This window comes from Pteropus medius, unplaced genomic scaffold (genome assembly GCF_902729225.1).
Source record: "Pteropus medius unplaced genomic scaffold, Ma_sr-lr_union100, whole genome shotgun sequence".
NCBI lineage: Eukaryota > Metazoa > Chordata > Mammalia > Chiroptera > Pteropodidae > Pteropus > Pteropus medius.
Window position 1 is genome coordinate 2180605 of NW_024348533.1, and position 14493 is coordinate 2195097.

General features: G+C 35.9%; 1 protein-coding gene across 1 annotated transcript in view; it reads right to left on the reverse strand.

Annotated features, from left to right (window-relative positions):
* ADAMTS19 (ADAM metallopeptidase with thrombospondin type 1 motif 19) overlaps positions 1-14493 on the reverse strand; it is a 214067-nt gene that overhangs the window by 30148 nt on the left and 169426 nt on the right. Inside the window, exons 17-18 of the mRNA XM_039880005.1 lie at positions 13959-14116; positions 9906-10059 (exon numbers count right to left, since the gene is read on the reverse strand). Coding sequence (XP_039735939.1) covers positions 9906-10059; positions 13959-14116 — 312 coding nt within the window. The remainder of the gene's footprint in view (positions 1-9905; positions 10060-13958; positions 14117-14493) is intronic.

Consider the following 14493-nt stretch of genomic DNA (forward strand, 5'->3'; position numbering starts at 1 on the left):
TACTGGGCCAATAAGGGGAAGGGCCAACCACAGAATAGGAAAAGGTGCCTCTTAGGACATACGGATTAGGAAAGAGTCATGCCCTCTGGCAGATGAATTAGCAAACAGTGTTCCTTTCTGCACACAGAAGGGTGCACAGCTTGGCAAGTGACTTGCGGTCGGCGGGCCGAGGACTTTATAGGGGCCCCAGCTATGTCTCAGAGGTCCTTCAGCCTGACCTGTGCTGCTCATGCAGCCAGGAAATCTGAGGCTAACTTGTGGGAAAAGGCAACCTTTCATGCCCCAGAGGTACTCTTAGGGGCTGTCCAGACTATTTTGTCCTTGTTAGGTCAAGAAGGGTGGAGTGTGGCATTAGACTTAATCATAGTAGTGTTTAATACCCACCAATTTTACATAATTTTCAAATAAACTGCTAGAGAAGCAGAAATGACTTATTTTGTTCATTCTCTTTTCACAGAGAAAACTGGCCCCACAAGGTAGGAGTTATCTAAATATAAGAATTTGGGACACATTTTTGGTCAAGTTCCTGTTAGTTTTCAATGCATCAGGTGTTCCTCTATAACCTGATGCAGATATTAAATAGACATTATGCCAATTTTGCATAATGCTAGCATATGTAACTATTATTTCTACATTACAATGATGCCAGCTAAAAGTAGGATTAAAAATATTACTTTTATAAAATACAAATGTTACTTTTAAAATCTAATTTAAAGCCTTCACAATCATAAGACACTCTTTTGCAAAACAGATGCAGTTGCCTAAGCTAATTTAAATAATGGCTTTTTGCCAACTACAACACAAAAAGACGACAGATACTATCCAGAAGGCTTTTGCTGAACATATATGTAGTCACGGAATAAATAACTCAGGGCTAATTATACTGCATTTATTTCCTTTTTCAGAAAATATCTATCCTTAACTACATTAGCCCAGAGCTAACGTATTGAGCTATTGAAAAAAATCTTTTAAGTATAAGTATTGATATATCAAAAAGGATAAAGCTATCAGCACCGTTTCAGGGAGCGCCTGAGTGGTGCTCTAAGAAAGCTTGAAGGCATGCAAGTATGAATTGGGACTTTTTCCACAATGTAGCAAGGAAGCTCACATCATAAGTTTTTTGGCAGATAGAAGATGCTTAGCCTTATTTTTTTTTTATTTTATTGAACAAAAACAATAGAATCAGGGAAAAAAAATCTCTATTGCTGAGCTACAGACACTTCATGCCTATGAAAATACAACTAAGATCATAAAGCCATATGGAAATGTTATTGTTTGAGTTTTTTTCTTTTATATATTTTATGTCCCAGCCAACACAGGAAATTTCCATTCTAGCATTTAATAGCAGTATTTATAATGCATCCAGTACTGTGGAACCTAGGGACGAACAGAAAGTGATGAAGTAACTGGCCTTCTGCCTGTATCATGAGTAGCTACAGGCTGTTGACAGTGTATTACTTGCTTTATGGCAATTTACTTCACCTCTGGGTCATTCCCATTAAATCGGTATTGGGGAAATCTGTTTTGATATGTTGAATACAATTATGAGTAAAATAAAATAACCATTATGCATTTGTCTCATTATCAAATTTGGGCAAAATCTGAAAAGGTAAGGTAATTTTTACGTACTGACTCTTGCTTGGTTCTCCAAAGACACTTAACAAAGACTAGATATGACATTGTGCTCCTTCTTTCCCAGGCTCAGACATAAGCTGATACTTTTTTCTATGCTCTGTATTTAACCCTTGAAATGGATGTTTTTAATAAAACTATATTCTATCCAGGTAGATCACATTTCTACAACTTGTATCATAAATACAGAAACACATTTTTGGGAATGGGTTTAGTGTTTCGATATGCACAGCTGAAATTCTCTTACTGGACATTCCGAACTTTTAAATAAGATTGTGGAACTCTCTATAAGAGAGACTACATATATTTATTTGTTTTCACAATTTTCTTTTAAAATTTTAATTTATTTATTTACTATTGAGCTAAGATAGGCAGCAAGGAAATGAACAAACCATAAGTAAATACACTTTAATGAGGACGAAAGACTTTTCTCTGAGCACTTCCTAGAGATACCTAATATGCCGGCTATAGTTTATGCATACATTTTAAAACTTGAACAAGTTCCAAAATCATGTCATGCCACTTACTTCTTAGCCATTCCTTTTATATTTCTATAAGTTATTTTTTTTCCTCAGGGTTTGGGCTTAATATTAAAATGACCGTTTTTTATTTTAGTAAAAATGTTATTTCGCATCGTTCCCAACACCCAATATATAATCCAAACTGATCTTGTCTTTTCTATACACAAATATTTTAATGGGAACTCATAACTTCCAACTTAAATATAACTTGGGTGCTAGCAGAACACTAAAGAACCTTCATGAACTTTCTTCTTTCTACTTTTCTGGTTAAATCCTTTCCCACAGCTTGCTCCTCATATTTTGCACCCTAGTAATAAACATTCCTACTAACCCCAGTGCCTTTGTACCTATGCATATCCCTGGAAGGCTTTCTACATCTCCCCATATTACTCTGTGTAGTCGTTTTATTATCATTTGGCCACTACTAGATAGACAGTGAATTCTCTAAAAGCAGAAGGTACTCATCTTTGTATTGTCCAGCAAAAGCGAGTACACGGTCAGTATGACAAAGGAATCAATGAGCGAAATACAAGCATATCATTCAAACCCAAAGTGCTTTCTGTACAAAGAACTTCATCTCAACGATGTGTTTTCCAGAATGATAAAAAATCATCTGCAAACTAAATGACTAATTATGGGCAATAGTAATCTACAGCATATCCAATTAATGGGCTAATATTTAGGTATTAAAATTCAAGTTTATAAAGAGTTTACATTAACACAAAAAATGTCCCTATTAATTTAAGAAAAGAAAGTAGGATACAAAATTGTATTAATATTATTGAAATAGAATAATATAAAGAAAAATATATTTTTGTGTATTTTCTTTGGTTAATAACATTTATTTGGGTATATGTAAAGTACTTTTAAAATGGAAAAACAGGAAAAATGTGCACCCTTGAAAAGATACAGGCATTTGTATATGGAGATGTTTCTTCAACCAGAACCCAGAATCTTGGGTGCCTCCATAGAATCTGGTCATGGACAAGGAAAGCCATGTCTAGGATATCACAATATAAGGATAAGAGCATGAGAGTCGTAAGCTAGGAGGATTTAACTAATGTGAAGAATGTGGAATGTTCGCTTATATTTTTCCTCTTCAAATTGTACCTATGTATATTTCCTAAAAGCAGGTTCAATTCTTCATTTATTTCAAAAGAGTTATTGGATTTGGGGGTCCTCCCTCATTCCAGGTTTTTTTTCATTCATTCATTCATCCACTGGATCACAATAAATCCTGATGTACTGCAGTTGCTGTATGCAGTGTATGAATACTGATTCCACACACAACTCTCAGATATCAAGGAATGGTACACCTCTAATGCCTCTGAAGACCAAGATCACTTAAAACAGTCTTTTATGTCAAAAATAACTTTACATACTGACCCACACTTTGGAGGTGCCAAAATCAATTTGAAACATTCCTTCAAAGTTTTTAGATGCTTTAGAATACCAAAGACAAAGTAAACATTTGTTTCATGAATACGTTTTCAGCTGTTTTAAAGTAAAAGGACTGATTTCAATGGCCAATGCTAAAATAAAAATGATATATTCATTCCAATTTTTCTAGAATTATCATCAGAAATAGAAAAGATGGTGATCAAAAGTATATCTATGTTAAACTTTAAAACTATTTACTTGAGATCACCAGCATCTATTAGATATTTTTAAATAGTATTCCTTCTAAAAGAAGAGATTTTTATATCTTAAGATTTTTAACCTGGTAATAATTGGTATTAATAAATTAATAGAAATGCATAACAGATTAACTTTAATTTGGGTTATCATTTTAAAACTTAGTTGGAGATACTGATGTAAAAGATCATTACAATAAAAATTTAGCTACATGACACCAGGCATCTTTTTAAAATTTCTTTTTCCCACTATTGCTGGCAATCTAATGCCTTGCAATCAAATTCAAAAACTAACATGTCAAACAATGAAATTATGTAGTGCCTTGTGATACTTTATTTGCTCTTGCTTAATATTTTCCTGTGAAGTAGAATAGTGTTATTATTCCCCTTTTCCACTGAAGGTAAATTTTGTATGAATCTGTTTGCAATGTTCTGTGCTTTGAACTTCCTCTCATTTAATTCACAAATATGCTGAAAGATTACAAAGCTCTTTCTGGCTATAAAATCAACAATGAAAAGTCAGAAATAATGATTCCTGAGATCCTGTCCATCCACTTCATCTATGACCTGCAAAGGAAAATAATCCCCAAAAGCCCAGAAATATTTTGGCTTTTCTGAAGTGAATATGTGCCCTATTAACATAGATATAATTGAACACTGTTGACTGAACACAATGGAACAAATTTGAGAAAGGTCTATTCATGCATAAATCATACAGAGGCTGTGTATAATCAGAAGGGCTACTTTACAAAACAAGCCATTTGGAATAAAAATAAGAACTTATCTAAATTCTATTTTTAAATTTCATTTTTTTAATTAAATTTATTGGGGCGACATTGGTTAATAAGACTATATAAGTGTCAAGTGTGCAATCCTATAGTACATCATCTGTAGATGGCATGTGTGGTCACCACCCAAAGTCTAGTCTCCTTCCATCACCATATATTTGACCCTCTACCCTCTATATCCTCTTCTCACCCTCCTCCCTTTCTGGTACCCACTAATCTGTTGTCTGTATCACTGAGGTTTTTTATTTGTTTGTTTGTTTGTTTGTTTGTTGCTTTCTATTTTATATCCCACATATGAGTGAAATCATATGGTTCTTGTCTTTTTCTGACTTTAACAGATTATAGTAAAACACCTCTTTCAATCCAAAGAAACCCTATATAATATCTAAGGGACATGTCCTATTTTGTGGGAATGACATTAAGCCTCCTGAGCTGCTCTTTAAAAAGTTATAAGATGAGGAGGAAAGGAGACTTGAACTCAGGAATCCTGGATTCTAATCCTGGCTCCTTCCCAGTGGGCATACGACCTTGGGAAGTCACTGTCTTTGCCTTTCAATTTTCTCATGTGAATAATTAAGTTACACTTAAGACTATTAAAAAAGCCCTCTGACTTCAAAATTAAAAGAATTTATAGTGAATCTCTATTCCTCAAGGTCTGGCAATTGGCAAAACTTATTCTAGGTTGGAATCAAGGTGTCTTGGGGAAAAAAAATTTAACCCTAATACTTTGCATATTCAAACTGAAGACTGACGAGTTCTGAATGTTTACTTCTGATGCATCTTTTATTAGACCACGATAACAGAAGAAAGAAAAAAAATGAGGATAACAAAATTCACTGGGCAAACGTTTTCCTGCCTAGATTTTAAATGTAAACAGATTTTAAAGACCACCTGTCAATGCTCTAACAGAAACCATCAACCTTTTCATCGTTCTCTCCCCCAGAGCCTTCCACTGGATGGGGGCTGGGCATTCTTATCTGAGTTATATGGCAGAGAAAAGTCTAACCATATAGATTTTCATTTCAAATGTGCTTGTTTCTGTTGGTGGCTTTGTTTTTCTTTGGCTAGAGGACTGAAGCAGCATCCCTTAGGTGAAATGGGCCCTAGCCTCAGCAAAGAGTGGGTGGGACCGAGGAACAAGACCTTAGGTATACATGGGACAGAGGGTCGAGGTCCCCAGTCACATGGCAATCACGGGGCCCTGGGAGAAACATGGCCAATGAAAATTTTACCGTAGTGAGCATGACTGATAAAAATTTTTGAACTGCGAGAACGATTTGAAATCCCTTGGTTGTAATTATTCTACATCCTTGGGAGCAAAATGTGCTCTGAATCATCTTCTTCCCCTGCCCCAATGTTGCCTTTGCTCTGGTGGCCTCAGCTGGCCAGGTGCTCCGGGGGTCAGATGAGAACCCAGAGTTCTGAGCGCTCCCTCCAACCCCTGCGCCTTTTTTCTCTCCCTTGAGGACTCTTCCTTGTTCTCCCTACAGCATCCAGTGGTCGTTTTCATGCTACTCCCCCATACCCCGGGTTTAGAGGCAGCATGTCCCTCACTGCCACTAAGAGCGCATTCTCCCTTTCTTCTTCCTATACCTTCAACTTTGGATCTGACTCATTCCCCTTCTTGCTCTAGTCAAACACCAATCTCAAGGGCGCTCTCTCTCTAATCTAAAATTTCAACCGCCACATTATTGTTATATTTGCTAACACCACTTCCGGCACAATTTTGGTAATTACAGTATCTGTCTCAGTGGTTGTAACACCAAAGCCTCTCTGTTCCCGGCCCTCTCCTCTTCCCAGTGATATTGCCTTTTGCTTTACTTAAGCCACTACCTCCCCTGGTCTTGTTATTACCGATAACTAGAGCCCCTCCATAATCTTAGCTCGATTTTCTGCCACCATCCATCTCCCTTTGGTAACCAAGTCTAAAAGTCTTTAACTCCACCAGGCCCTATAAGTCATAATCCTATCACCTTCTGCTTTCTTTCAAGTCCTTCATACCTTTATTTTTCTCCTTATGCAACTAAATTCCAAGTCCAATCATTTTCAACTCCTTACAAACCACCTCAGGTAAATCACATCCTCCTTTTATTTTATTATACTCACCTGGCAATTCCCAGACTTACTGCACAAGTGCATCTGCATACTGTACACGGCTGGAGGGTAACATACATTATAATGATTGGAGTCAAACTAAATTCATGACCGTTAACTTCAAGTGCTACCACACAATTAAAATCCACATACCACTCTAACAGGTGTGAGGTGGTCTTTTATTGTGGTTTTGAGTTGCATTTCCCTAATAGCTAGTGCAATTGAACATCTTTTCATAAGTCCATTGGCCATTTATACATCTTCTTGGGGGAAGTGTCTATTCAGGTCCTATGCCCATTTTTTCATTGAAGTTTGTTTTTTCGTTGTTGAATTACATGAGTTCTTTATATTTTCGATATTAGCCCTTAATTGGAGGCACTGTTCACTTGAAACCAACATAATTTTATTTACCAATGTCACTTCAATAAAATTTTTAAAAAATCTATGTACCCATTTCATTCATTCTCTCATTTTCTTAACTGACCTCTTTTCAAAATTCCAATATCTCCTTTTCCACCTTCCCTCTCAGCAAGACGGCCTTTGTTGATAAAACAGGTGCAACGGGAAGAGCACCACCATAAGCTCACAAACACTGTCTTTTCTCCTGTTCCTAGCAATGGGCTGTCCATGTTCCTACCTAAAGCCAACTACTCCATTCCATCTCATCTTGTCAACTCTAGGATACCACTCGTGATTTTTTGCTCTCTCTTTTGCATCGCTTGTTTTCTGTTCTCTTCTAGAAAATGCATACTGGCAATCACGTGTAATCTCCCCTATTAAAAATGACAACCTCTTTGACTCATTCTCCTGCAACTACTGCCGCATGTCTCTGTTTTCTTCTTTCAGCAACATTTGCTGCGTTACCTTGAGTCCTTTCTCCAACTCATCACTTGCTATTTTCTCTTGAATCCACTCCACTTAGTCTTTTGAGCCAAATACTTCATTAAAATTAATTCTGGCAAGGTCATCGCTGACCTCTTCATTTCAAATATAATGAATATATTTTAAAATATAATAAATAGAATACATTTAGGTATAATAGTCAATTCTCAGTCCAAATTACTTTTGACTTATTAGCAGCTTTGATCCAGTTGTTCGTTCCCTTCTTGTAATGCTTTCTCACTTGCCTTACAAGAAAGCATTCTTATCTGCCTGTTTTTTCTCCTATGTTGTTGGCCACTCATTTTAACCTGCTTTGCTGGTTCTTTCTCATCTCTCTGAACTTGAAATGATATAGTGTCCCAATGCTCAATCCTCTAACAGCTTCTCTCAAAAAACTCACTCCTTTGGTGAATTCATAACATTTAAAATATCATCCATATGTTGTATATTCTTAGCCTAATCGTCTCTCCTGACACCAGATTTATATATCCAAGTGCTTACTTGACATCATACTTAGATATCCAATAGACATCTCAAATCTATGTGGAAAATCATACCCTCTCCTAATTCTGCTATGCCACAGGCTTTCCTATGTAGATCACTGGTTAATTTCATCCTGACAATTGAAGTTAAAATAGAAACGATCAAAAGTCATCCATGACATCACTCTTTCTCTCATATTCCACATCTAGTCTACCAATATATTTAATTAGTTCTACTTTCAAAATATATACAGAATCTGGGCACTTCCCCCTACCTCCACTGCTACCACCGTGGTCAAACCACTATCATCTCTTTCTTGGATTACTGCAGTGACCCCCCTGACTGGTCTCTCTGCTTCCATCCTTTCCTTCTTTCCATCCATTCTCAATGCAGAAACATAAATACTGTTAAAAACATAAGCCAGAATAAGTTGCTCCTCTATCCAAACCCTCCAATGGCATCTCACATCACTCAGAGTAAAGGAAGGACATACTAGCATTCTTGCTAGTTCTTGATCATGCCAGTTCCATTCTTGCCTCAGGGCCTTTGCCTGAAACGTTTTGCCCCCAGACATCCTCATAAGTGGTGATCTACTCACTTTATATTTTTTATTTACTGTGATCTCATTGAGGCCTTTTCTGACTACCATCTTCTGCATTTACCCACTCTCATCTTCACATCCCTTATTTATTTCCTTCTCATGTTTAATCTTCATCCTGAGTACTTATCGAAATTTGATACCATAATATATCACTTATTTCTGTGCATATTTTGTTTCCTTTTCCTCCAAACACTCTTTCACATGCGGTCTCTTTGTGCACTTTCACCTGCTCTTTCTGCAGCAAATTTAAGCTAGCGTAGCAATAGTTTCTTTGCCTAGAAAACAAAATTGATATTCTGCTTTTTTGCACAAATCAGTTTATATTATTACATAGATAATATATGTACATATTATACTTTTGTATAGTAGAATAAAATGTTTCCTTTTAGCCTTGGAAGGCATCTGTTACTAGAGAACAGTGAGAAATTTAAGTGAAATGAGAACTGAAAATACCATGCTGCTGATACACAGAGAGAAATGGAAGTTGGGAATCTCAAGACTTGGGACCTAGCTGTGGCCTTACTGCTGATTGGTTCTGTGAGTAACTGACAACCCATTTTAGCTGTGGTACTTAGCTATGTCCTCAGTAGGATTATGTGATTTCCTAGTTTCACATTTTATGTTTAAGTAATTTTGTTCTTTTGCCTCCTCAACCTCTAATATGAAAACAAAAATAAAAAAACTGAGTAAAATTTCAGGATACTTTTATATTTATTGAAAATAGTGACATACTCTAAAAAAAATCAGAATAAAGGAATTAGGGGAATGAAATTATTTTCTTCATATGCTTTATACATATTAACTCAAGTATACAGTCAACACAGAAGCAAACTCAATACTATTCTTTCCTGGAATCTTGACTTTCATATCAGGGCTATAATTCTTGTGGGAAGATGTACTTTGGAATTTGGAACTTTTAAGATTTTATAAAAATAAAAAAATAAAATATACAAAGTAAACATAAAAGTACATATATGACATAACCAGTATGGTAGCTAAGGCAGCCTCTGTCAGCAAACACATTAATATTTATGCAAAGTAATATTAAGTGAAATTTGTAACAATAGCCTTTCTTCAACTCATATCAGATTTTGCCACAAAACAGTTCAGGTGTTTAGCTGCTAAATGTGTCATGGAAAACTTTCAGTTTCCAATTCTTTAAAGATTCTGGAATTTCAGGTATGGGATTGTGGATCTGTCTTAATTTTATCAGTGGTCAATCAGAAGACAACTACTCTTTTTGAAAGATAACTACTGGAAAATCCTTTACCTCCTCCACAGGTGGCATCGCAATCTTCCCAGCCTGCGTGTGTCCACATGAACAGGGGTTCAGGCGCTTTCGTACTCTGATTCTCTGGAGGAGGGTCTGATGGAATAGTGTACTCATAGTGAAGTCCATAGTTCTGATCTTGAAACAGCAGCACCTACAATATAACACATTAAAATGATCAAGGCAGATGGGTCAAAGTATAGCACGTTCAATGTGAAGCATAAAACTAAGGATATTGGTAGCCTAAATGCTTATTATATGCTGTGCATGCTTCTTGAATATATCGTAGAAATGTGACATTCTTGCTTAAATGTTGACACTGTCATACTTCTGAAAAGACTGACATTTTCATACCTCTGAGCTGACATCATGAAGAAAAGACCACTTGAATGAGGTCAGAGATACCAGATCATTTTCTTTTAAGTCAATGGACTAGACAGCTTTCCAAAGCATGATATACATATGAGATGACTTAAGTAAGGGGGACAGGAATATGTGTCCTATCTAACAACCTATAATCTAATATCAATGCAGCCTTTCTATTCATATAAAATAGAAAGATGGATAGTAAGTCCCTGGATCAAAAGAGGAAGAGAGTAGAAGACTTTGGCACTTATTTTACTCCGTAAGGGCAGAGAACTTCTAAGCCAACTGGAGGACAGGAATTTCATTCCATGTATTCATACAGTTAGCTTTTAATTTTGGCAAGATTACTAATTTTCCATTTGTAGTAAAGATCACTTCCTTCAAAAAAGAATTTATGTTAAAATGAACTTTTTAATAAATATTAATTTAATAATAGTACAGTTATGTATGCACATGTAAACAGTGCAATAAATCATAAAGGATATATGAGAATGACTGAATTTGGGATAACACTGGACATAAGCAGGGGCCCTGTTTTGTTCTCCCTTGGTATCCTGTGCCAAGCTCAAAATTGGTCATGATGACAATCATACATATTTTAAATGAAAAAAATAATACCTAAAATATACTCATTTTAAGTAAAAGAATGAGTAAGTATATATGTTTCTTTATGAACACATTTGCACAAAATATGTCAAACAATTCCAAGGGATATAGCACTCCTATGAATCTGAGGATTTATGGAAGCAATCTATGTAATCCAAGGTGATACACAAAAACATATATATTTAAACTTTAAATTATGTTAAGTTATTAGGGAACTTTGTTCAGTACTTAAACTGTGTCAAGGTACTTGTAATGATAGGTAATTCAGAGTTAACACTCCATGAGAAAATTTAAAGGAGCCCAAGGTTAACATTCTTTACTTCTTTTTTTCAAAAGCTATTCAATATATCAACAGAAATACTAAAATATATTTTAATATGTGGACTGGGGAAATAGTGTGATGGCATCAGAAGTCAACTATGTCAATAATAAAAATAGTTTTTAAATTCACATATACATAACATACTGGGTACTAATTCTAAGTACATCACAGTGCTTATTTTTGCTTGAAATATCTCATTTGATGTTCCCAGTAATAAGTGATTCTCAGCTAAATTAGAGGAGAGAGAGAGAGAGAGAGACTGACTTACCATGTTTATGGACACAACCAGACTAACACATAGTTTTGAAACTGATGAAATGAACATATAAATAATAGCATTTTGCCAACTTATTTAATTAAATGAAGAAGTGTCTATTTTTCTAAAAACTTGCATTTTCATTGATAGAGCTTTAGATTGTCCTTGAATAAATAATGCATTTAAAATAGAGACATTGGCTACAAAACCATTAGCTCTTTTTGAAACCATTTGAAGTTGGCAGTGTGTTTTTGCAAGAAGGAAAGTGTGACCGTGTTACAGCTGAGGGCGCAGACTGACGCATGGCAGCAGAAGGTATTGCCTTTCAAAGTGCAGTACTGGCTTTCAGTCTGTAATACTCATTAAAGAAAAATATCTGAGAAGTGCCGTTTCCCTTGGATTACTGAATAAATCCAGGTCACATAGATGCCTTCTTTTAGACATAGTTCACTGACTTTAATTATGCTTCATGCTTCCAGGAAAAACCTTGGTAATTACCAGTCAAATTAAGGATTCTGCAGCAAGGAAATTCCCCTCGCCCAAAACTGAGGTCTCACATAAACTTTTAAGATTTTGAATTAGAGGCTCAGTAAAAGAGCTTCGGTCCTGTTCCATAAAAAACATGTAGGTTACACTCATATAAAACAGGCAACCTGATGGTATTTCCTGCAATCCAATCATTAAAAATGTTTGTTGTTGGGAATGATGTTATTCTAAGTGACCCCAGGTGAGCACTTTGTAAGGTATGTAAATATTTAATCACTCTGTTGTACACCTGAAACTAATATAATATTGTACATCAACTGTAAATGAAAAATAAATTTAAAACAATAAGTTGGGAATAGCTAGATATTGGTCATACGTTGTTTGTTTAGCCATTTTTTTCCCTCTCTCCAGACAGCATGGGGTACAGAGTAGAGTTTCCAATTTGAATGAAATAATAGGATCCAAAAATTATGGGGAGATGAACAAATATTTATGCAAAGTATACATACATTTATGATCCCAGGTTGTCTGGTGCAAAAAGCTTAGATCTAAGCTTTATATCAAGAGAGACAGCATAGATGATTAACACTTGGTTTGTTCACAGCTAAATAACTCATTGGGAGATAACACTGTGCAAATTATCTAACCCTTCTCATACTTAGTTGTTGTTTTTTACAATCGGCAAAATGGAGTAATAATAATACATGTGACACAGCGTTATTATCAGTATTAAATGCTATAATGAACATAAAGCACTTTTGGATAGTGTCTGACTCTTAGTGCTCAATGAATAGTGGTCACCATCATCACATCATTGTCATCATCACCATCAAGATTTGGAAGAGAAGGTCCCACTTAATCTCCTTGCTTCCTTTATCCCTGTGGTAAAACCTATCAGTTGCAGTTCTAGAAAACATCATTCCTTGAAACGTGGTCTGTGGACCAGTAGTGGTGGTATCACCTGGGAGCTGGTTAGAAATGTGGACCTCAGGACCAAATGAATCAGAGTGTGCCTTTCAAAGAGAAACCTAGTGTTTCGCAGGCACATCAAAGTAGGAAAAGCAAGTGGGCCGATGAGTGATTTCAACCTCTGGCTCTTGGACTAGCAACACAGATGTCTCCAATTGAAGATAAATTCAACTTAAATTGTGTATAGGTACTAAATAATGTGGCATACCACACTCCAAATAAAGAGTCAGTTGATCGTGTTTTAGAGTTGTTTTTATGTGTGGACTTAAAGAGGTGTTGAAGTGTCTGAATTTTAGACTTTGTCACTGGGATGGAAAACACGCCAGCTGTGCAGTCAGTTCTCTGGCTTCTGTGCCGTTAGCGCTGACTGCAATGATCAAGGTCAAAACGGGCATTTGAACCTGCCACCAGTTTGGGCACAGAGTCCCACTGTCCTGCTTCTTCCATTCCATACTCTGTCCTGCCCCATACCTAGTCTTTTATTACATGCTAAAAAAAAAAAACTTATCCCAAATATTCCAATTTTCATAGTTTTTTTTCGGGAATTAATTAAGCTAATAAGAAAGCAGAATAAGATAATTGGAAGTACTGTTAGATATATTTACCAAATCTTTTCCTCAGAAATAGCAACCATTTTATCACAGACATTTTATACAGAGTCAGACAATGCCCACCTCATGGGTGTATAAAATGCTATGATTTACCATATTATAGTACTCTCTTCACAGACATCTGCTCTGGTTAGTAAATATATGATTTTAGGAAAAAAGAGGAGTTCCTCACTGCCTGTAATTCACCTCTACTTTGAGTATGAGTCCTGTTCCTTTTGTAATAATTTCCATTGTTTGTATTTTTTGTTTTCTTTATTTAAATTCCATTTATATATTTTTTTATTTAAAACACATTTTTAAAAAACCCTGAAAACCCACCTCTTACATCATTTTGAATGTCTACCTGACAATTCAAATTTGGAAAAAAGATTAGGAAAGGCACGGTGGGAATGGCCTTTGCCATAGGGAGCTGATTACTCAATGTCCCCGACTCATACCAGGAGGTGCAAAGGTGACGTGGTAGGACCTTTGGCAGAGAGCTTCTCCCAGAGGCCTCGTCTTACGTAATGAACAGTAGTCCCCGCTAAGTTGAATGCTCCAGAATGTTCAATCTTCCAGTCACTATTGATAGACTGCTTTCCAGTGTCTCGGAGAGCTATAAAGATGTTTAAAAATATTATGAGAATTAACTAGTAAGCAGCATTAATCCATATCCACATCATATGACTTCGTTAAAAGGATTTCGTTCGTTTCTAAATTAATGGGTCAACTCCCTGACCTAAAACATGAGGCGTATCCTCGATGGGAAAGTCTGAAATTATAGCAAATTCCACAAACTCTCCTCTCCTGAAATTATTCTCTACTACGTGGTCATATTTATCTTGGCTTCCTGCAAACTCCTTTGGACACTTGATGTCTGTAATTCTTATTTTTGTCCTTAATGGCATGACATTTTTGACTTGATCTAGATCTCCCATGCCACCCAGAAAAGTGAGTCATTAAAGACAAGTCATTAAATTGCACGTTAACTAA